Genomic DNA, 25,208 nt, shown 5'->3' on the forward strand with positions numbered 1-25,208 from the left:
TTCCTTCTGGAGTCCGTGTTTTCTCCTTCCGCTCTTGCAGATGAGAGCAATGTCCTTCTCAGTTCGATCGATGGGACAGACAAAGTTTACAGAGCTCCCTTCCTCTCTGCCATCTTGGCTCCTCCGCAGCCACATCTGGAGCCTGCCTCAGATTCTGTGTCTCCCTCTCTCTCTCTTTGACCCTCCCCTGCTCATGCTGTCTCTCTCTCTCTCTCTCTCTCAAAAATAAATAAAAACATTTTTTTAAAAAGTATGCATTTGAGATTTTCTGTGGGCCTGTTTCTACTGTCTGTTGTTGCTCTTGTCTTTCAGTGATGTGGTCTTACCTTTTAATGCACCTGGTTATTTTTATTGAATCCCAGACATTTTATATGAAAAATGGTGGAGATAATTTGAGGCCTTGATGATGTTATCTACCTCCAGAGAGGATTTTTGCTTGTGGCAACTGGGAGGCTAGGAATGATATTACCCCCAGATTGACTTAATCCAATCTGATTGAGATGCTTCAAAGCTAGACTTGAGTCTCTCTGAGGGATGGTCTGTTACTTTTTCCCTTGTACCATTCAGGGATAGCTCTTAGACTTCCAGATAAAAGCCTGAAGGAATTACCTCAGTCCCTCCCTCTTCTTTGACAGATCCTGAATTCCAATATTTGCCCTTTCCACCTGTAATTCCTGTGAGGCTGTCAAACCCTTTGCCAAGCTTCCCCACCTACTCAGCTTCTGAGGCCCTCAGCTATACTTCAGCAAACATCTTTAAGGGAACAGTGATCCTAAATGCCAGACTTACCTCTCTAGGCTGTCCGGTTCTCCCAAATCTTGGCTCTACAGTTTTGCACTACCTTGATGGCTTTCTGAGGCCATTAAACAGTATATGTATGTGTACATGTGTATATATACACACACATACGTACATGTCTTGCTTTTATAGCCATTCGCAGGTGGGAGCGTTGGTCTGAAGCATCTAACGCCCCGCCAGAAATCTCATTATATTTGAAGTTCAGCTCTTTGAAGTTTCATCTTTGGTCACTGGATATCACATCACGTTGACTTCTGTGTCCCTTTAATGCAATCCACTAGCCATGACAAGCCTTCTCGATTTCTAGTGCAGATGTCTGTGTGTTCTGCCACAGGCCTGGCACCAGTCATTCTTTCATGGAGGCTTGGGCTGTTTTGTTTGTTTATCTGTTTGTTTGGGTTTTGGTCATGAATGGTGTTTAGAGAACATGAGCTAACAACTGGTGTTCTCATTGCTGCTTGGTTGTCAGTACTAGACTTTTCAGTGGCTATACTAGAAAATACATTTTTTTTAAAAACAAAAAAATCATGTTTATGATTTCAAATATATATTCAGCCTTACAAGATTTTTTAGCTTGCCTTTTGATTTGGTTTTATGTTTCAAATTCCTCTCTCATCCTGAAAACCTTGACTCTTAAAAACCTTAACCTATTTATTTGCATTAGATACTCTGTAGCATCTAAAAAAGTATCATCAATATGACTACTAAACATTAGACTATTGAATTAAGTTTGAAATATCATTTGTTTGTTTTTAGAATACATTCCACGTAGTATTCTACTAAATATATTTATGTACAGTCAGTACTGTTTCAGAGATACTCGAGGTAAGTACTTTTGTCTGTATCATGTTACAGTTCAGATAAATGGTTACAGTTTATTGCCAAGTTTCTTTTAAGTTTATTTATTTTGAGAGAGAGAGAGAGCGATAGAGTGCAGGCGCACACACGCCCACACAAGTGAGGGAGGTGTAGAAAGAGAGGAGAGAGAGAGAGAGAGAGAGAGAGAGAGAGAGAGAGAGAGAGAATGAATGAATCCCAAGCAGGCTCCCTGCTGACAGCGCAGATGCAGGACTTGATTCCAAGACCCTGAGATCATGACCTGAGCCAAAATGAAGAGTTGGACACTTAACCAACTGAGCCAGCCAAGCACCCCATTTTGTCATGTTTTAGAGAATTCTTTTTAATTCTCAATTTGATTTTATTTTGGAATATGTAAAACATTTGTTTCCAAAGTCAAATTTGTGTAACGGGATGTACACAGAAAGCTCTTGTTTCCATTCCTATTCCCTCTTCCTTGTTACCTCCCTTCCTCTGTAGGTAACTTTTTTTAAATTAATTTTTTATCCTTCCAGTTTCTTTTTGCATGCACACAGACGGACACAGCCTTCCCCAGGTCCTTCCTTACCCCAAAGATAATACAACTGTGTATATTGTTTTACGTCTCTCTGTATTCCAAGCATAGCCCAGAGGTTAGTCTGTGTTAGGGGAGACCTCTTTGCTTTTCCCGACTGCGTGGTATTATTCTATGTGGAGATCCCACAGTTGATGGTTGGGCATTTTGTTTTCTTTCATGATTTACGAATGCCGTAATGACTAATCTTGTGCGTGTACGGTTTCCTGGTTGGGCAAACCTCCCTTCATATTCCCCTCCTAAAGGTGGGATCCCTGAGTCAGGTCCACATGCCCGTGTGATTGTTTTATATATTACCCAATGTTCCTCTCATGAGATTGTACCACTTTGCGTTCCTACCAACATCTTTTGAGAGTTGCTGTTTTCCTGCAGCCTCACTAATAGAGGATATCATAGTGATGGTTTTCATTTTTCATTTTTATCACAGATTGTCCAATTTTTTAGAGAATTACACAGAGAATCTTCATTGAAATGGTTTCCAAACACATAGTTCTGTTTCTTTTCCTTTCCCTAATGTTCTGTCTGTTTTCCTTTTGTTCCGCACTAACATGGTGTCTGCTTTTGCTTTGCCTCGAAGGTAAACAAATGTATTGATGTACCTCTCTCTTGCGATTTTACCACATTTTCTAATTTATTTATTAGGGTGTTTTCTGGGGTTTTTTTGTTTTTTGTTTTTCGGGTTTTTTTGTCATTTCTTCTGTCCTGCTTTCTTTGGCCTTACTTTGTTTCCTTTCTCAATTTTACTTGTTCACTTATAAGTGACTGGGGGGCCGGGCATTTTTTGGTTAAGAACAACTTGTGTTGCATCTCTATTACTGATTAGCATTTTGCCGTTGGCTAGTTCTATTTTTCTTACTGATCTGTAAAATTTCTTCATGTGATTTTGCTCTTTCTGAATATGTCGCGAGTATTTTTCTTAGTTGCTATTAGTCTTTTCTCCACTTTTAAGGCTCCTTTTCTCATTTCAAAAGATTTACATTTTTCATGTCTTCAAAACTATGTGGTTTTTCCCTCAGAGACTCTGGATTCTTCTCTAAAACGTCAAAAAGCCTCCCAGCCTCTCTTACCCCATTCCTGGGTCAAGATTATGAAAATATTTACCTATATTCTTTCTAACCCTTTAAACTTTATTTTTACCTTTTAATCTTCTAGAATTCTTTTTGTTGAAGGCATTAATTAGAGATCTAACCTTTACATTTTTTCTGTTTAATTTTTACTCAGCCCAGGACCATCGATTCGATTATTTATCTCCTCTGGTATAAAATTCAGTCTGTGTAAATTCCTGAATTCCCACGTATACTTGGATGTGTTTCTGGGTTCTTTCTCTTCCACTGTTTTGTCTTTCTGTGTGTGGTACGGTATCTAACGTACTACCTAGTGGAGCCCTCTACTACGTACTGTAGGACTCAGCCTGGTGTTCTTTTTCACAATTTTGGATGATGGTTCCAAAGTTGGCCCGTGAGTTTCAGTTTCTGCTCTCTCCTTCCCCTTTCTCATGCCCTTTACACTCTGGGTAGCAAGTCGTAGGCCCAAATCTGCCTCTCTAGGGTTTTGAAACGCACTCTCTGGACCTTTCCAGCATTGTCTCACCTGCTCGTCTCCAGTGCCGCTTGGGAGCCGGAGGTGGATTCTTCTTCTCTTCCAGGGTGTTTCTGAAGTAGAGGAACCCCCAAAGTTCTCTTTCCATCAAGGGAGGTCCTGAGCTCTTCTGACTTGGCCTGGGAGACCTGTTTGATCTGGTTCCGCCTCCTGTCAGCCTGTCTCACATGTGACATTCCAGCCAAACTGGATTTCCTCCCCGCAGCATGATCCGTGCCACCGCCAGGCCTTCTATGCGTGCACTTTTCTGCCTTTGACCTCCCCACCAACTTGGTCAGGTCTCTGCCTGCTCAAAATAAGTAGTCATAGGAACTACCATATGATGAGCACTAGGCAAGACAGCAAATGCTTTAAAATGTATTATTTAATCATATCCTATGAAATAGGTAATATTCCAGTTTTTGAGATGAGAAGGCTGAGGTTCATAGGACACACAGCTCATAAATGCTAAAGCCAGGTCCACATCCAGGCCCGTCCTCAGAGCTTATGTCCTAACTGCTCTGCTGTACCGCTTCTCCCCTTTCTCCCCAAGACCCCCAAGTGTTCTCATAGCACCCTGCACCTCCCAGGGGGCGTCTCCTCTAAATGTACCCTGCGGGAAAGTACTCTGTCCCCAGCACCTGTCATGTCATATACTCTATTTGCCTAATGAACCACATGATTTATGTGCTTTAACTTTCCATTCAGTGCCAAACATTGTGTATAGGAGAGTAGAGTCTGGAGTAAAAAGCACACCTAAAAATGGGCACACCTCTGTTGACGTGGGAGTTGACTCATTCTGGTTAGGACTGGAGCCGGGCTTGGGTTTTGTCTTTAGCACTGCCAGCTTGGCATTCCCCAGGAGCTGGTGCCCGTGCCCACAGGGCGGGCCTGGGTTCTGCTCCGTGTTGCTGTCAGCAGTCCCTGCGGTGGAGATGGAGAAGGGCTATTTCTGTTGTCCTGGTTCAGCATCTTTCTTGGGGAGCCTGTGCATGCACCTAGGTCTTAGAAGTGGGGCTTTCTCAACGCCTCTGTCCTTTCTCACCCTGGCAGCTCTGTGTCTGTGGTTGGCCTTAAGTGAGAGTTCCCTGCCCCATTCACAGTGGAAGCACGAGGTCCAGGTACAGGATTCTGCACCCCCCATGGTTTCCTACCCTACTCCCCAGCCATAGAGGGTTTTTGTTTGGTCCGTCCGCCAGCCTGTGTCCTGGAGGTGAGTTTCCTGCTTCTCATTCAGAAGCAGATGGGTTATGTTTCCACTTCTCCCCAGAAACAGTGGAAATTTCTGTGTGTTCTGGGCCGGTAGAGCTTGCTGCCCCAGTAGCTTCAAGCTTTTGCTTAGCATAAGAGGAGGGTGTGGAAAGCAGAGTCAGATAGAGGATTCTTTGCCATCTCCTTCTCCTTACCCAGTCTTTCTCCTGAGCGCCTGTGAGGGCTGGAGGGAAAGAGCTTTCGAGTGAGTGCAGACTCCACTGTATCTGGGGCTCCGGCTTTCCAGACAGACACAGAGACCACACTTAGCCTTGAAGAATGTATTGAAATCGTGTGTGATTTCTTTCGACCAGCTTCTGTGGAGACCGTGTCTCCCTCCTGTGCTCTGCCAAAAGCCAGAGAGCCTGTGCACTCCTTCTCTCTTTAAAGGGGCTTGTCCCTCTGGGCAGTTCAGGTCACTTAATTGCCTTCCAAAATTACTCCCTGACGGCCTAAGAAGACTTATGATTTATTAAATTTTCTGGCATATTCTCACGGGTAGAGTGAGAGAGGTCTCCACACGTCCTAAGCACAAGCCCATCTGGGTCCCTTATCTGCCTCCCTGCCTCGCTCCACGCTTTTACCTTTGAAGGAGCCGAGGCCCAGCCGGTGACTTGTCTGGTCTATGGTGCAGGCTGGGGCGAGAACCCAAGCTACAGCTTCTCCCCACTGACTTGCAGCTACCTCGGTTTTCCTTTTTTTTTTTTTTTTAATCTGGGCTGTAGCTCTCCTATATGGGATTCTTAGCAACATGGACTCTTCTTATGGAGAAAGAATGAAAAAAGGGCACCCAGGTTTAGAAATGATTTCCCTTTTGTGCATTAACAATATCAAAGATAATAAACCTTGAAATTTAATGCATGATAAAAGAATCAGTAGCCTCCTTGGTTTTAGAGAATGATTATTTTCAAACCTAGCTTTATACAGTTTAGTCTCAAAGGTTGTTGAGTGTTTTTTCCTTCTAAACTAACAGTGACTCTGTTCAAGCTGCTGGGGTAATCGAACGTAAATTCTGAATTTTACTGAAGTTTGAGGTCATCCTAAAGATTTTTCTACATTAATTATGTGTTTTGTTACTCTAATAAGATTTGCTTTCTAAATTCAGTATTTTTTATATTCTCTACAGAAGCTAAGACTTCAGAGTAGCAAGGGATTTTTTTAATGTTTATTTATTTTTGAGAGAGACAGAGACAGAGCCTGAATGAGGGGGGAGGGCAGAGCGAGAGGGAGACACGGAATCCAAAGCAGGCGCCAGGCTCTGAGCTGTCACCACAGAGCCCAACGTGGGTTTCATACTTCTGAACCACAAGATCATGACCTGAGCCGAAGTTAGACACTTAACTGACTAAGCCACCCAGACCCCCCAGCAAGGTATTTTTTTTAATCTCGTAAGCACTTGTTTTTGCAGATGAAAAACCACAACCTAGGTGAAATGACTTAACAAAAGTCACACAGCTCGTTTTAGGCAGAGCTTAGACAAGAATGGGGCTCTTCTCTCTCTGATTGGGATGAGGGAGTCACTCAAAGCCATTATAAAGAAAAGATACATCTTACTAGAGAGTTATTTTACTCAGATTTTACTTCTTATAGGATGTGAAAGAGTATTTCTTTAAAAAAAATTTTTTTTTTAGAGAGCCAGGAAGGAGGGACAGGGGGAGAAAGAATCCCAAGCAGGCTCCAAGGTCAATGCCAAGCCCAGTGTGGGGCTCAATCAATCCCAAAACCCTGGGATCATGACCCAAGCCAAAATCAAGAGCCTGACACTCAACCTGCTGAGCCACCCAGGCACCCAGAATATTTCTTTTTATAATATAACACCAATACATTTTGAAGAAGAGTGGAAAAGAACACTAATTCCTACGACAAAACAATACATTTTTAAAAACAAAACAAAGAAACTCCAGGCTCAGATGTATTCTTGCTCCCCTCCAGTAGGGGGGCCTGCGGCAATCTGAGAAGCACCGCCCCGCACCCCACTTTATGCCCAGTGTGAATAGCCTGCTAAGATAACATGATTGTTAGGGGCTGCAATTTAGTTGGATTTCCATCAGAACATTCCTTTTTTGTGCAAGTTCTCTGGCTATTTTCCAGGTATGGAAAAACACGTAAAGTTAGCCAATGTCCCCTAGCCGCCACCATTATCTCGCCTTCCTGCCACCAGCAAGCATGTTTTAAATAACAGACTTCCCAGGCTTCTAGTTTAGGCTTGTGGGCCATGTTCAAACCCTGCCCGAGGAATGAAGAAAACGACCACATTGTTTTACATTCCCACACAAGAACGGCGGTGCCTCCCCGCCCCCTCGCCCTGCCCCCACGTTATTAAGGTTACACATTGTCTCCTCTGGTCACGGGATTTATTCTTCAGCTGTGGTTTTGCCTGTAATATAAAGCTAGTTCTTGCTATCAGACGCTTAATATTTGGGGACAAATCCAGTTCTGGCTGGAACTAACTTGGTCACAAAGCCTTTTAGTGTGTGTGCCAGTAAATTAACAACATAAAGATAACAAGAGTCTATCACCAAATGATTGGCTTTGATGGCCATTTGCACATTAACTTTAAAAAGAGGCTTGCCTGTGCATTTCCTCCCCCTGCGTCCCCACTTTGGCAAAGGCCCATTAATTTTGTTGAAGGTTTTATTTTCTGCTGAAAACGCAGGAAATTTAGACAACTCTCTTGGAATCCCCCCAAAACTAATACAAACAAGATACATATGCTTCTCTTAAGGAAACTAAAAATAAATGATTTGAAACTATTTAACTGTATAAATTCCCTCTTGAAAGGAAAAGGAAGTTTATATAATGAGACAGCCCTGAGCGCCGTTGACAGGGTCAGATCCTCCCACAACTGCCAGCCTGTGGGTTAGATGTGAGATCACGACTCTGCCCAGAACCTGTGTGGCGTGCGTTACCAACACGCACAAAACCCGTCAGGAACATGTGAAAAGGGGACCAGTTTTTCAGGGTTCTTTGTTTACATTTGAGAGTTTCTACAGTAAAATAAGTATGAGTTTTTGGGGTTTTTTGGGTTTGGGGTTTTTTGTTTGTTTGTTTTTGGGGTTTTTGTTTGTTGTGTTTTTTTGAGAAGAAAGTCTGATCTGGGATCCATTTCTAGAGTGAAAGCTGTATGTACTAAAAATCCCATGAGTGAAAAAGACATGATATTCTCCACATATTTTGCTGCTCTACCAGCTCGCCATCCGATTTTATCTCTGAGAGCTGATTTGGACACAATACAGGGGAAGCATGATTGGTTTTTAAAACACATCTTTTTATATAAATCTTACATAATTCCATAAATGTCAGTCAGTTTTTCTATACATGCCCTCTGATGGACCAGTTTTATAGGTTAATAGAAGTGGAATTTGGGGTTTATATTTAAGACTGAGAAATGTGATTTCTAAGTTCTTTATAGTTACAGTAATGGAATTAGTTTATCAACTTTGGAAAGCATTTATCTTTTTCTTTTTATATAATGTCTAAAATTATAATGAGTTTTCTTCTTTCAAATACATTATTTTTATTTTTAAAAAACACTCACATGGTACTACTTGTGTGTTACACATTATTTTAAGGGCTTTACAAGTGCTATTTCATTTCATCTTCATGGGGGAAAAATCAAATAGCAATCTTCTATAAATACCATTTGAAATTCTGACACCCAAATGGTGATGTGAATAGATAACATTTAGGTCTGTTTAAGTACTGAGACATGGACAATTTTGAAATTATAAAGACACTTATCAAATTCATGCTTATTTTTCGTCTTTTTACAAGTACTGATTATTGTCCAATGATGCTCTTTAAAAACGAAGCATAAGGGATTTCATTTGCTTATTGCCGTGCATGGTAGGGACCTGCACCCAAATCCAGTCATAGGAGCAAATAACTTGTAAATTATAATGATCAGGATCCTCTTCCTTGGGAATTAGAATTAAATAAAAGTTTGAGAATGGATAATTAGATCTCTTGGAACCATCGTTCTGTGAAGAAGCTCTTGCCGCCCAGAAGAGACCGGGTGCAGAGAATCAAAGAGCCTGCCCCCGGCCCCCAGCTGTGCCTCTCACCCTTTTCCTTGCAAGCCAGCACCAGTCTGCCAGCCATGTGAGTCATCATGCCAGGACATCCGGTAGCCTCCAGTCAGGTGTCCCTATGTGAGCCACGTGGAGCAGAGACCTGCTGTCCCCATCAAGGCCAGAACAAATGATCGTTGCTCTTCTAAGCTGCTAAGCTGTGGAGTAGTTTGTTACACGGCAATAGCTGATTTAAAAGTCACAAACATGATGGAAGGAATAAATGCAAAGGTGCCAACAGTAACAACAAATGTAAGTGAATCAAATTCACTGAAAATTCAGAAACTGTCAGATTAGACTTACAGATTATAAAACCTAGCTATATAGTTGCTTTTAACTATATTTGTTTCCAGTAACACAGAAAGTTTGAAAATTAAAGACTTGAAAGTTAAAGATATACCTGGCAACTGTTTAAAAAAAAAATGAAGATGGTCCAGCAATGTTAATATCAGTAAAGCACACTCTTTACTAAAATAACAATATGAATTGAGGGACAGTACAGTGATAAAAGTGTGCTTTTTAAAAGATGGCAATCATGAACCTAGAGTCACTCTGAATATCTGAATCGCTTGGAGGAATAGATGAGTCGTTTCTCATTTGGGGAAATTTTGACCTAACTGTCCAAAAGCGATGAGTCTCAGATGGTGCCTACTAAATGGGATGATCATACATGTGCATGAGAAACTCACGCCATAGGCCTTCCTACATTGTCAGCATACGTATGTTGTCATTGCTCTTTAAGCGACCATCTAGCAGCATCTATTAACAATACAAATCCTGTATTTTCACCAGTATGTCTCCTGGAACCTATCCAGAGAAGTAGAAGGACAGATAGAAGCTACAAGGACAGATAGAAGACAGATACAAGGCAGATCTGCCAATATGCTTACTGCATCCTTGCTCACGGAAACAAAGAAACAGGAATTAGTTGGATAATAAGAGAATGTTGTGATACATTTTACATATGCAATAAACTGATAATATGTTGCTATTATTTTACTTGAGATCAGTTTTTTCTAGAATGATTAAAATATAAAGATGCCTTTATTTCCTTGTGAAGATCCACCATCCAGTCTGGTTTCATACTCATTCTAATGCCTCTAGAAGTCATTGTACATCTCTTATAGTACAGGTGTCTCATACATTATCTCAGCTGATTTTAGTGTGAAAAAAATGTTTCACCTTCACATTTGAAAGATAGTTTCGCTAGCTACAGGATTCTTGCTTGACTCTTCTTACTTCAGCACTGTAATGATGTCACTCCTTTTAGATCAGCTTGTGTAGCTTCTCCAAACCATCTCCGATAATTCTTATCCTTGTGTCTCTGTATTTCATGTATTTTTGTCTTTGGCTTTCAAAGTTGAATATGATGTATCTGCATGTGTGTGTTTTGTCTTGTTTAGGGTGGATTTGGGGGGATAGTCTCTGAGCTTGTTGGATCATTGTTTGATTCTTTATTTTAATGCTCAGCCATTATCCCTTCAGGATTCTGTGAAGTTCACTATTGAGTCCATCTAGGTGTTCTTTACTAGTAATATTATGTATTTTTTATTTTTTACTCTTTATTTATTTTTGAGAGAGAGCATGAGCGGGAATTGGGCAGAGAGAGAAGGGGACGGGAACTGAAGCAGACTCTGCACTGACAGCCCAATGCGGGGCTCGAATTCACAAACCATGACGTCATGACCTGAGTGGAGTGTGACGCTTAACCAACTGAGCCACCCAAGCGCCCCTGTGTTTTTTAAATTCTAGCATTTACAGTTGTCACTTCCTTACAGTTTTCAGCTCCACTGAAATTCCCCATCAATCATGATAGGTTTTGTAAATTATAGTTCTTTTAAAGTTCTTGTTAGATATTTGTAATATCTCTCAGTCTGATACTGCTGTTTAATTCTTGGATGTAAATTGTTTTTACTTTGTTTTTGTTTCTTGTTTGTCTTATACATTTTGATTGAATGCTGGACATTATACTTTGTATACATTGTACAGGTGAAGATAAATTGTGTGCAAATAATCATAGCTTTTTGTCTGCTGGACCAGATAGTAATTTTTTTTTTTTACTTTGCAGCCCATACAGTCTTTGAGGTTACTTTATCTGACACTAATAGATCAGATAATTTCTTTCCATTAATATTTGCATGGTATACCTTTTTTTCATCCCTTTACTTTTGAACTAACTATATTTTGAAGTGAGTTATATTTGAAATTTCTTGTGGATAGCATATAACCAAATCTTGTGTTTTTGTCTACTCTTCCAAACTGAGTTTTAATTATTTACGCCATTTATAATTAATGTAATTATTGATAGATATTTTAGAGCTTAAGTCTGCCATTTTACTTTCTGTTTTCTGTTTGTTCCCTATTTTTTGTAGATCTGTCTTGTGTTTCTGCCTTTCTGTAGATACTTGAACACTTTTAGAATTCCATTTTGATGTATGTATATAGTACTTTTCTGTGGATCTCTGTGTAGATTTGCTTTAAACAGTATACGTACATGTCACAATATAGTATTGTTGACACTTAATAGTTCAAGAGAGAAGTAGAAACCTTTTCTGTCTTAACATCCCTTTGCCCTCCCTGGTTTATAGTATAATTGTCTTATATATTCCCTTACAAACATCGAGAACCACATCAGACAATGTTATAATATTTTACTTCCAACTTTCAAACATAATTTAGAAAACTCAAGAGAAAAAGGAGAGTCTGTTGCATTTACCTGAATTTTTGCTCTTTATTTTGTTCTTTCTTGCAAGATTTGTTGATTCTTTTTGCTGTCTAGTAACTAGTTCATGTTTAGATTCCTAAAGACCGTTGACTGGGGAAAAAGACAGAACAATAGGCTATTTATCTGTAAACAGAAAGATTGAAATGACGTGTAGAAAAGTGATGTCATGTTCTGAATAAGGCACTTTTCTTGGAATTGGTAAGACCCAACCACCACCTTCCACTGTGGAAGTCTAATGATTTAGGGTGAGGCCAAGACGGGAATACCAGTAAGAGTTTAGTAAGCGAGGGGCTGAGTAAGCACCAGATTTCCTCCTAGATTGGCGAGTCTATGATTTATTATTTGTTTCTAATTGTGACTGAGTTGAAAAGCTTTTTACTCAAACACTACACTAAATGATCAACCCGATTCTAAAGATTCTTGAGAAAAGTAATCTGAAAAACAATCTAAAGAGTCTTGACAGGTCATCTCTTTTGCATTATCTTTTCAATGTTGTTATCATTTTAAAGCAGTTACGCTTGGTCTGATGAATTCTGTGTTAACGAGAAAAACACTGTGTGTGTGGTTTTCTTTCTTTATCAGGCACAAGACCTGAATGTCATCGAAGAAGTGATCCGAATGATGTTAGAGATCATCAATTCCTGCCTAACAAACTCTCTTCACCACAATCCAAACTTGGTGTACGCACTGCTTTACAAGCGCGACCTCTTTGAACAGTTCCGAACTCACCCTTCGTTTCAGGATGTAATGCAAAATATCGATTTGGTAAGTGCAAGTGGAGATCCCGGGATTCTTTTTTGAGTATTAAAGTGGCAAAAGTTGAACAAACTTCGATTTAAAAAAAAAAAAACAACTATAAAAGTTAGAATCCCTTCTTTGAACATAAACTGGATTTGTAGTCTCTTTTGTCGTAACAATTATTGTATTCCGTGTGTGTTACACACATATTATGTATTTAACAGAATTGAGATCGTACTTTATACAGTTCTATATTCTGCCATTTTTACTTAGCATGTAGATCAGCAGCATTTTTTTTTTTGGTATCAGTTCTTTGAAAATGTCACATTTGAAAAAAAAAAAATGTCACATTTGAGTATCTGTATGACTTCTATTATAACGAATGTCCCAAAAGAATATTGAGCCATTATCCCATTACTGCTCATTTTGGATGTTTCACATACTTAATATTATTTCACAATTAATGAACAGTTTATAAATAAATTGTATTTCACCTTTATCCGGTTATATTTTGGGTATGGTCTTAGAACTGGAATTATCCTAGTTTCCATTATCAGAGGGTATCAGTATCTTTAAAACTCAACACATGCTGCCAAGTCTCTCTCTAGAAACACTGGGCAGCATGTGCGTCTGTAGCTCATCCTATTTCTACACATGATCGATGAGAAGATGTCTTACTACACTCTTCTTGCAGCTTTGAGTTTTAGAATTATTTTAATATTTGTCTTTTTATATCAGAAATAGTGTTTCATTATCATTATTCTGTTAATTCCTCCAGTAAGTATGGCTGAATGCTTTTCCCAAGTGTATAACCTTTATGTTCTCCCTAAAAATGTTTTTGCTGAATTTTGTACTGCTGTGTTCGTGTTTTCCAGTCCAGTTTGATTCCACAGCTATTTCATGGATGATTAATCTCATAGTAATTAACATACTAGGAAAAAGCTTAAAGAAAGTAGCAGTAAAATAGATTCAGTAGTTTATCAAGCAAACCAAATGCCATGACCAGGTAGCATTTGACCCTGAAAAGCAGCCAGCCTTACATATGGGTGATTTATTTATTGTAGTAGGACAAATGAGAGGAAAACAATCATCCATATATTATAGGGTCATGTCATTAAATTATAAAGATATTGTACGAATATGGTTGTGAGGAAACTATAGATAGGATATTTCTTTTTTCTTCTTTTATACTTTTTTATTTTAATATCAGCATAACTAAAATATAGCATTCTGTTTGTTTGAGGTTTACAATATAGTGATTCCACAATTCTGTATGTAACTCTGTTCATCGTGGTTAGTGTACTCTTAATTCCCTTCACATAGTTCACCCATCCTGCCACCTACCTCCCCTCTGGTGACCATCTGTTCTCACTAGTTAAGAGTCTGTTTTTCTGGTTTGTCTCGTTTTTCTTTGTCCATTCATTTTGTTTCTTAAATTCCACATATAAGTGAAATGATTGATTTTTGTCTTTCTGTGATTTATTTCATCATCATGGCACCCTCTAAATCCATCCATGTTGTTGCAAATGGCAAGATTTCATTCTTCTTTGTGGGTGAATAATACTCCGCTGTGTGTATGACGGATACTTGGGCTGCTCCCATAATTTGACTGTTGTTAATAATGCTGCAGTAAACATAGGGGTGCACATATCTTTTCTAATTAGTGCTTTTGTGATTCCTCAACCATTTCTTGAGTAACTAATCTGATTCACAATACCAGGCGCAGGAGTAAACTGAAGAACCCCAACATCCTTGGCCTTGTGTTACTTACATTCAGAAAGACATTGAATAATTAAATTCTTTTTGTTGTTGATTTATTTTTGAGAGAGAGAGCGAGCGAGCATGAGCAGGGGAGGGGCAGAGAGAAAGGGAACAGAAGATCCAAAGCGGATTCTGTGCTCACAGCAGTGAGCCCAGTGCAGGGCTTGAACTCATGAACTGCGAGATTATGACCTGAGCTGAAGTCAGGCACTCAACCAACTGAGCCACCCAGGGGCCCCGTCAATAATTCAGTTCTTACACAAGTAGAAGGACGTGAGTTTGGTGATAAGTAAGCATATGCATATGGCTTTTTCTGAGATGCACACCCGGAAGTGGGATTACTCACATGACAGTGTTTGGTGCCAGACTGCTTTCCATGGGTGCCTGTTGGACTCTGACCAGCCGTGTGAGAGGTTCTGTTACTTCCCATGAACCCTTCGTTTTGTCAGTTTTGTGATAGCCCCTTTCTCACCGTTTTAATCTGTAATTTCTTGATTACATTGAGGATGAGCATTTCTTCCCCATCCCTTACACGTTTCCTCTTTTATGAGTTTCCATTCAAGTCCTTTGCCAGATTTTCTGTTGTTTATCTTTGTGCAGATACTTGATGTGTTCTGGATTCTGGGCCTTTTTTTTTTAATGTTTTATTTATTTTTTGAGAGAGAGAAAAGCGGGGAAAGGCTAGAGGGAGAAAGGGACAGAGAATCCACGGCGGGCTCTGCACTGACAGGCTGACAGCAGCGAGCCCAGCGTGGGGCTCAGACACTCAACCGACTGGGCCATCCAGGCGCCCCGGGCCTTTCTTATGCGTTACAGGCATCTAGTTGCTGATACAGCTGCAGACTTTCAGACATAACTCTAAAACTCCTCTCAAAATGGTCGAGCAGATCAGATAAAATGTTTGTTTCCATCCTTTCCTTGGAGACCTTCCTGCCCCAGTTACACTGTGCCCTGGACCCCCCACCCCGCGGCGGCATGTTCCTGGGAATTTCCCTCACCTGCCTCCTTCGGGTGACTTTGGCCCTTCTTGGCTTACCACTTCATGTTGGCAAGAGCGTATATTGCGCACCAGCTTTCTGGGGAAAGGCTGTACATGAGGTATATTTCATTTTAATTTTCAGCTTAGAAAGATTTTACCTTGCTCACAGTCACAAAAAGTCATAGAGTCAGGACTCAGACCAGGCAGTTTGACGATAAAGCCCATGCCCATGTTTGTAATCACCGTGCCTGCCCACTGTACCCCTGCACGGAACGTTCCCACGGCGTCGCGTGCGCTGCCGAGGAGCCTCTGGCCATATCCACAGCCCTGGAGATCTCCCCAGCTCCTTTCTCTCTCAGGATCACCTCGAATGATGTCAGATCGCTCTTTAGTCCACCAGCGGTAGAACTGAGTATCCTTCTTAGTAAGCAGGTGGTTGACATCCTTAAAAATATCTCAGAAGGGCCCTATTGGTTTTTGAAAAGACACGCGAGAACCATGCAGAGGCTTTAAATCACACCCATTTGAAACTTAGTTTCCTTTGAAAGATGTAAAAAACAGAGCGAAGATGAGGAAAGAAAGGGACCTCACTGTGCTTCACGCAGGGTGTGGCTGAGTGGAAATGAAGCAGGGTGCGCATTGGACCCCATCCAGCGCTCACTTTCCTGAGCTGGCGAGGAAAATGGTCGGCCCAAGGTCACTTTGCCAGTACGTCACCCAGCCAGGCCTTGAATCCAGGTGTTCGTACTAGAAACCGTGCTTTCAGCATTCATTTGGAAAATCCTCAAGTAAGATTTCAAATGAGCAGGTTCCCCAGCAACTTTTTGTTGAATAACTGCCATCCAGGGCAGCACAAGGCCCAGTGGAAGTTCATTCAGAAAGCATTTGAAACTCTTACATCTTTTGAAAAGAATGCCACAATAGAGATAAAAATAACATCTCTACTTTTTGCCTCTTTCAGCACTTTGCCTTCCCCTTCCCTGCCCTAAATGCCCCTGAAATTTGGCTCCCACTAGCCTTTTTCTATATCTATTTTCATGGAGTTAACCTTGAAAAGTGTTGGTAGACTATGAATTACTGTTATTTTTAGCTGACGGAGTTCAGAGTTGATATTTTTCATTGAGACATGCAGCAGTGTTGAATATCTGAGACAGGAGAGACCAGCCTTGGAGCACTTATAACTTCTGCTGAAGGAGTTCAAGTGGCCAGATTTCTATTAGCCGCTGCTACCTGTCCCTCCCATCTATAAGGCGACATGGCCTTGCTGAATTAAGTAGCAGGACAATTGAATTACCGCACCAAACGAGAGAAGACGTGAAAGAAATTTCATGGCTAAATATAAGTAAAGAACAGAGGCAATGAAGGGTAACAATCATGTAGTATGTTAAAGGCAGGAACTATTTTTATCTCTGTACGGTGTTACTCTTCATGTGAGAGTTTTGTGCATTTCCAAACCCGACCCTCGTTACCGAGCTCCAGACCAGTGCATTCGCTTGTCTACCTGACGATCCCACAAATTTTGAGCAAAGTTAAGTCAGAATTCTTTGTTTTCCTCAAAAAAAAGTCAAACCCAGAATGAACCAACTTTTTTCCTGCAGTTTTCCTTATTTCAGTAAATGACATCAATATCTACCCAATTTCTTAAGCAAAACATAAGAAGAAAGAAGAAGAATGAGTGCCGGCTGCTTGGAATAAGGGGGGGAAGTTGCAAACCGAAGGAGCACAGTCAGCGAAGGCCTCTCTGAGAAGGTGCATCTGAGCTAAGACTTGAAGGAGGTAGAGAGTAAGCCGTGCGGACATCTGGGGTCAGAGGGTCCCAGGCAAAGAGAACATAGGCGTGGGATTGGGGCATGTCTGTGTCTCCCTCAGGAGCCAAAGGGAGGCCTGCATGCTGCCTCTTATAACAGACTTGGGTTCCATTCTTCCTAGAATATAACCTACTGCATCTTGGGTCAGGGGTGGGAAGGTCACCCAGCCCTCTTCAAACCACCTTTGTGCAAATTGGGACTTGAGGAACACATGAAAAAATGCCAGTGCTCTGTTTGCTTCTGCGGGTTGACTAATAACTGACCCAGAAATCTCCGTAGCCTTCCAGGACCCACAAAACAGCGGCTGACGTATTAACTTGCAAGTAGGGCCAAGTTCTTCAGGTCTTCGCATAGGAAATGGTATAATATTATTCAAAGGTAGACTGATAAATGCAAGATGTCTATTATAAACTCGAAGCCAACCACAAAGTAAGAGAAAGAAAGAGATAGCTGGTAAGCCAAATATGGAGATAAAATCAAATCATAAAATTATATTTAATCCAAAGGCGGGGGGCAGGGGGGGAAGCAGAACAAATAGTAGTAGAAAGGGGCGCCTGGGGGGCTCAGGTGGTTCAGTGTCCCACTCTTGATTTCAGCTCAGGTCGTGATTCTCATGGTTCATGAGATTGAGTCCGCAGCAGGCTCTGCACTGACAACGAGGAGCCTGCTTGGGATTTTCTGTCTCCCTCTCTCTCTCTGCCCCTCCCCCCTCCACATGCGTGCTCACTCTTGTGCATGCACTCTCTCTCAAAATAAACAAACTTTAAAAAAGTAACAATAATAATAATAATAGTGGCACAATGAGAAAACAACAGGCAGTGTGGTAAATTTAAATCCAGCCCTGTCAATAATCTTAGTGCCTCAATTAAAAGAGATTTTTTTTCAGATTGGATAAAAGGTAAAAATCTAACTATGCTGTCATAAGAACTCACTGTAAATAGAAAGAGCTAGATAGGTTAAAAGTAAAAGACTGAAAGAAGTCTTATCATGCAAGCATTAATTAAAAGAAAGCTGGAGTGACCATATTATCAGCAAAGTGGACTTCAGAAAAAGGAGCATTACCAGAGATAAAGAGGGACAGCACGCAACAGTAGAGAGGGTAATTTACCACAAAGACTTAACAAGCCCAGATGTAGACACACCTAACAGCAGGGCTTTCAAAATACTCAAAGCAAGAGCTGATAGAATTGCAAGAAGAAATACTCAAATCCTTAATTATAATTGGAGAATTTAACACTTCCATCTCAGTAACTGATACGATAACTAGAAAATTAGTAATGATGTGGAAGACCCAAGCAATACTACCAACCCGATTTCACTGACACTTAGAGAACATTCCACCCGTCATCAGTGGTGCATATGGAACAGTCACTGAGATGGACCATAGACAGGACCATAAAACAAACCTCAACAAATTTAAAAGACTTGCAATCATGTAGAATATGTTCTTTGATCACAATGAAATTAAACTAGAAATCAATAAGAAAGACATCTGGAAAATTCCCCCAAATACTTGGAAAGTAAGCAGTGCACTTATGCATCATAGAGAGGAGGTCAGAGGTAAAAAGAACGTATTTTAGGGTTAGCAAAAATTAAAAGGTAATGTGTCAGAATTTGTGGGATAAAGTGAAAGGGAAATTTATAGTATTAGATACTTCTATTAGAAAAGAAGAAAAGTCTTGAATAAATTATAAGATTCCACATTAAGAAGCTAGAAAGAATAAATTAAACCCAAAGCAAGGAAAAAAAAAGAAGAACAAGATATCAGTGAAATAGAAAAAGAAAGAAGACAAAACTGGTAATACCATAAGCTGGTTATTTGAGGGGGAAGAAAACCCACAACTTACAAAACTGAGAAATCTGTAGCCAAACTCATCAAGAGGAGAAAGAAGACCCAGATTGCCTATCAGGAATGCTAGTGGGAACATTAAAAGGATAATAAGGTTATATTATGAGTAAGTCTCTGGCTGTAAATTTGATGACTTAGATGAAATGGACAAATTCCTCGTAAGACAAAGACTTTCAAAACTTACTCATGAAGAAATAGATCTTTAACAGATACTGAACTAATACTTAAAAATTTACCAACAAAGAGAATTCCAGGCCTGGATGGCTTCACCCTTGAATTCTACCAGACTTTTAAGAAAGAAGTATTACTATCTCAGTGCAGACTCCTCCATATGATACAAGGGGAGGACATACTCCCCAGCTCATTTTATAAGGACATTATTACCCTAATTCCACTACTGGACAGAGATCTTACAAGAAAACAAAATTACATGTCTGTATCACTCATAGACACAGACATAAAAATTCTCAAAATATTAGCAAATGGAAGCTGGCAGTGTATCAAAAGAATAATGCAGCACGCTCAATTATCATGTAGCCCAGGAATTCAAGGCTAGTGTGATTCACATTAACAGACTAAAGAAAAGAGACCAAACAGTCATCTCAATACATTAAAAAAAATTGTCAAAATTCAGCATTCTTTCATGATTTAAAATAAAAGCAAACTATCAAAACTTCCTCAGCTCTGTACTGTTTAAATTTTCTGAAAATAATAAAATGTAAATTTTTTTGAAAGAGAAAGGTCATGCACAGATTCATCAAGTAAAAATAGAAGAGTTTTAAATTGGCCCTCAGTAACATAGTCAGATGATCATGTTGGGTTTTAACCAGCAGGCTTTCCTGGGATCCTCAGCAGATCGCACTTGCTACTCCTGTCTGGTTTGGTTTACCCATAAGTCTAACATGTATTACAGTTGTTTCCTACACAGTATGTAGGGCACCTTTGTCACTTTATAAATGACGATACTGAGAGACACCTAATGATAATGCCGGAAGCTGAAACTTCATGAGCACTTACCAGGTGCCAGGCATTGCTCTTTGCCCTTCGAAGGTATTAACTTAGTTAATTTGAACAACACCCCCCCCCCCATGAGGCAAGCACTGTTTTTCCTCACTTATAGATCAGGAAACTGAGGCATAGAGAAGTTAAATAGCCTGTCTACATTTATAAGCAGAGCTAGGAATTAAGCCCAAGCATCTGACCCCGGCAGGTGCCCTGAGCAGCTGCAGGATGCTACGCACGGAGGAGGCGGAGTGTCTGACAAGTCAGGTAGCCAGGAAGTAGCCGAGGCAGGACCCAAACTACACCTTCTGACTTTGGGCACTTCACAGCCCACATTACCACGAGGTCAAATCTATTTAATCACACATGTTTAATCTACAACTTGTCCTCCAACAATACTGCATCTTTCTCGAAAATATCACCTATTGTCTTTGTAAATCTTCTGGAGACTTCTCCCACTGAATAGGCTGTTAACGCACATATTAATTAAAACACAGAAACTTGAGGGAAAACTAAGAATCAATGAGAAAATACATGTGTGTTTTACTTTTCAAAACATGTTTATTATTGTCTTAAGAAAAAAAAAAAGCTTAGCTCTCTACTTTTACCTCTTGGAAGAATGGCCGTTTAGCAAGCAAGAATGCCTCTCTAATGCAGACTGACTTCTTCTTTACCCTCATCTACCCCACCAAAGCCTTTCACTTCAGTAAATCTGTGTTCTAATGATCACTCACTGGTTTAATAATAAATGGTTAAGTGTGATTGTGACATTACTCAAAGGGTGCAGCTGATTAATCAGAACATGACCTTGGATAATTATTGTTCACAATTAATAGCATCATTGAAGTTAACGTTCTATACTTCGATTTCAGGAATTATAGCCAGACATGGTGCGTGAAGGAAAGCTGTGCATGGTCAGGGAGAAATTCCTTCCTTTGAAAAGTTGCCTTTGAGGGACGCCTGGGTGGCTTAGTCGGTTGAGCATCCAGCTTCAGTTCAGGTCATGATCTCACGGTTCGTGGGTTCGAGCCCCGCGTCAGGCTCTGTACTGACAGCTCAGAGCCTGGAGCCTACTTCAGATTCTGTGTCTCCCTCTCTCTCTGCCCCTCCCCCACTCGTGCTCTGTCTCAAACTATAAAAAAAAATTAAAAAGAAAAAGAAGGCTTCTGTTCTGTAAGAACAACTGGAGACAATATGATAGAGTAAGAAAGAGCATCCAAGTACCATTTTCCCTCCAGACACTGATCTGGCTAACTTGGGGCAAGTCAGTCTCTCTCTCTCTCTCTCTCTCTCTCTCTCTCTCTCTCACACATCCTGTTGAGTCATCTGTAGGACAGAGCTTTACCAGCTCACTGGATTGTGGTGAGAATTAATTTATAGTAGAGCACATGGTCCATAGTAAACATGCAGTTAGATGTCCATTCCCTTCTTTTTTGATACATAAATGATACTTCCCTTCTGGAAGTGGTAGGTGTATCATTTTTTAAGCAGTATGAGTTTGAATACGACAAGAGATTATCAGCTTAGAACAAATGACTGGGAGCCAGTTTGAAGAAACTGAGTCTTCTGCCTACCCCGCAGCTCTCCTGGTGGGAGCGGGAGTTCCTTGAGGCCGGAGGGCAGGGCACATGGGGTCCGGAGGGAACAAGAGTGGATCACCACTGCATTCCGTCCCTCTGTGATGCTGCAACGTGTCCGCACGCTCTCGTGTGGGTTGCGGTATCTGGATTCGAACACCACGCAGTCGGCTTTGCTTTGATACACTTTGTTCTCTCCGTCAGCAGCCTCTGAAATGGATGGGGACATACACCCAGAGGTTGTACCCACCGCCTATAGCAGCGAGGGAAGACTGTTTCAGAGCTTTTCTTTCTTCATCTCAAAATAAGGAGATTGAGTTTTCCTAATTCTTAGGATTGGCAGGGACAGCCTGCCAGGCTCGCTGAGTCAGCTGCTCAGAGGGCTCGGCGGCACTTGCACCTTCGCTCACCTACAGTTCCTTGTGGTGTGTTATTCGCGGCTATAAATCTAGATTTAACCAACTAAAGCCTCTAAGACAGAGGATTGGTGAGAGTCCTGCAAAGGAGCCAGCAATCCAAGGCAGTGCAATAGAAGGACACGTGACACCAAGGAAAGGGCAGAGCCGGCGCCCACCTTGTCCTGGAGCAGACGCTCCGTTACAGGACACGGTGGAAAACTTGTCAAGCAGGGGTTTGCATTGCGGATTTGTATTTACTGTGACAACCAGTGCTTTGACTCTGACCAGTACTGTGTTTGCTGTCAGTAATGTGAAGCCTTTGTGATGAGTAAAACCCAGGATTGTTAATCATCCAGATTCATTTTAATGCTCATATTTTAATGAGTAGAAAAAGGTATTTTGTATCTACAGTTAGGTAATTTTTTTAAACTAGCTTTTCTCTTTCACATATAAAATAGAAAACCTGTAAATGGAAATATTCAACTTTCTCACAAAACAGATTTTTATATTTTTATGTGTCTCACTGTAAATACTTAGGTTATTCTCTTGAATTAAAAAAATGACGTATAGTCTTCTAATTTATTAACATCTTGATCTTAAAATGATGTCCTAAAAAATAATGGCATCCCGGGGCGCCTGGGTGGCTCAGTCGGTTAAGCCTCCGACTTCGGCTCAGGTCAGATCTCGCGTTCGTGGGTTCGAGCCCCGCGTCAGGCTCTGTGCTAACAGCTAGCTCAGAACCTGGAGCCTGTTTCCGGTTCTGTGTCTCCTTCTCTCTCTGCGCCTCCCCCTCTCATGCTCTGTCTCTCTCTGTATCAAAAATAAATAAAACATTAAAAAAATAATAATGGCATTCTTTTAGTTTTTAGTGACCACTATTAAATTTTTTTTAATATTTTTTACATTTATTTACTTTTGAGAGACAGAACCTGAGTGGGGGGAGGGGCAGAGAAAGAAAGAAACATGGAATCCGAAGCAGGCTTCAGGCTCTGAGCTGCCAGCACAGAGCCTGCTAAGGGGCTCGAACCCACAAACCGCAAGATCATGACCTGAGCTGAAGCTGTACACTTAATGGACTGAGCCACTCAGGCACCCCTTTAGTGACCAGTATTAAAGGACAGTGTTATTTGCAGAGCACCTCTGTTATTAGCTTCTTGCTGCCCAGTTCAGGCTTTGCTGTGACATGAAACAAAAGCAATTCTAGCTTGCTGTGATTCTCCCAACTGATCAGCGATAAGAGTGTGGCGAATACATTCCATTAATAAATGATCCCCCAAACATCATTTTAGCCATTAGCTTCAGATTGTTTTCTCCTTAAGCCTTTTTTTTATTTTTTGAGAGTTACCAGTTAGTAAGCCTCAAAATTGACAGATTTTAAGCTTTAGCTTTCTCTTCCCACCTTCTGATGGGTGCCACCCTCTCAGTGAAATACAAATAAATGCAAGGGGAGGACGCACACTGAAGGAGCAGAACCCCAGAGGCTTGCTTAAGCCACAGCTTGGGTCACCTGCCTGGAATGTTCAGTTGCTGGCTCTGACTCAGCCATCAAACCCTTTGAGAGAGGACCGTGTGCAAGAGAGCGAGCAGAGTAAAGCCGGGTCACTCTAGGAAATGGACCTGCTAGGGCGCCTGGGTGGCTCAGTCGGTTGAGCATCCAGCTTCAGCTCAGGTCATGATCTCACGGTTCGTGTGTTCAGGCCCCATGTCGCGCTCTGTGCTGACAGCTCAGAGCCTATAGCCTGCTTCAGATTCTGTGTCTCCCTCTCTCTCTGACCCTCCCCTGCTCGCAGTGTCTCTGTCTCTCAAAAATAAATAAAAAACATTAGAAAAAAAAAGAAGTGGACCCGCCATGTGAGAGAGGTAGCGTGCACATCTGCTTGTTTAAAAGATCACGCTTTTCATTCCAGGTGATCACCTTCTTCAGCTCAAGGTTGCTGCAAGCTGGAGCTGAGCTCTCTGTCGAACGGGTCCTGGAAATCATCAAGCAGGGGGCTGTCGCGCTGCCCAAAGACAGGCTGAAGGTAAGACTGGGGAAGGAAACTTGCGTCCCTAGAGTGTTACCGCTTACCAGTCAGTACTTGTGCTAGAAAAGGGTCCCTACTGCCTTCTCTGCTCCATGCTGGTTCACAGAACCGTGACGCAGAGGGATTCTGACAGTTTTCCAGAAGAAAACAACCCAAGGAGGACCAGCCCCTTCACACCACACCGTATACTGTGAATAAAGGAACACCTTCCTTTTTTAGCCCCGTGAAATAAGTCAGTCTTACAAGTATCAGGGGTTGATGGGAAGGCACTGGTGGTAGTGATGACCACAGACCGGGCCACACATAGTGGTCACTCAGCACCCTGTGGTGTTCTCGGTGTCTTGCGTCCTTTATTCCCTTTGATCCTCACAACCCTTGGAGGCGGGTAGTGTTTCACCCTAACTTTTCAGATGAAGAAACTGATGCACAGAGAGGTTAAACGACCACACAGCCAGAACACCTTGGAACTGGGAGATTCCTACTCAGTCTGGCTCCAGAGTCCGCGCTCAGAATCCCCACACCACTCTCTGTCTGCCTGCGCGGAGCTCTGGAAAGAGAAGCATCTCTTGGGGGAGGCAAGGAAATAGGGTATCTTACGAAGGCACTTAGCATTTGCACGTTCAGTTTCTCATGATATGAAACTCCCACTCTAAGACGAAATTTCTCAAAAAAAAAAAAAAGACATAAAGTGAGTATTTTGTGAATATACAGCATTGTCGCACATTTTCTCTTGAATGCTTCTCTTCAGTGTTTACCTCATTACCCCTCATTTTTCTAGAGTGCTCGTTCCCAGAATAACAACACAGGGCATCATTGTTTGGCCTTCTTCATCCCAGTGTTTGATCACAGCCAACTTCTGCTGCAGCGTTACTGTTTGGGGCGCTGTGTTTTTAGCACTATCACAGACCCACTGCTTCGGAGTGCTTGAGAGAGATTGTTGTAGGATGGGAAAATACTTCCAGTTATAACAGCAGAGTTTGTAAAACAATAGCACATGAGTCATCATAACCACTCACACAAGTTCCACGGAAAGTAAACAGCAGCGAGGTTTGTTTATCAGCTAAAATGGCTCCACCGTGTGGAGAAACCGATTACAGTTCACCAGCCCCTCCGGCTTTGACTTTCCTCTCTTCCTGACAATTCTTTAAATGTAAGGAGTTCATAGCGTTTCCATTCTTACATAAAGTAAGACTTCGTAGGCTTTTTGTGCTTTGAGGGTGTGTGTGTTGTGTTTTTTGA

At 41.3% G+C, this 25,208-nt stretch overlaps 1 protein-coding gene across 2 annotated transcripts in view; it reads left to right on the top strand.

Annotated features, from left to right (window-relative positions):
• The window catches only part of DYM (dymeclin), a 334,407-nt gene that overhangs the window by 261,615 nt on the left and 47,584 nt on the right, over positions 1-25,208 (top strand). For both annotated transcript variants that reach the window (XM_029923001.1, XM_029923002.1), the window contains 2 exons: positions 12,416-12,598; positions 23,853-23,966. In XM_029923001.1, the coding sequence (XP_029778861.1) occupies positions 12,416-12,598; positions 23,853-23,966 (297 nt within the window). The remainder of the gene's footprint in view (positions 1-12,415; positions 12,599-23,852; positions 23,967-25,208) is intronic.

Source organism: Suricata suricatta, chromosome 14 (assembly GCF_006229205.1).
Source record: "Suricata suricatta isolate VVHF042 chromosome 14, meerkat_22Aug2017_6uvM2_HiC, whole genome shotgun sequence".
Taxonomy (NCBI): Eukaryota; Metazoa; Chordata; class Mammalia; order Carnivora; family Herpestidae; genus Suricata; species Suricata suricatta.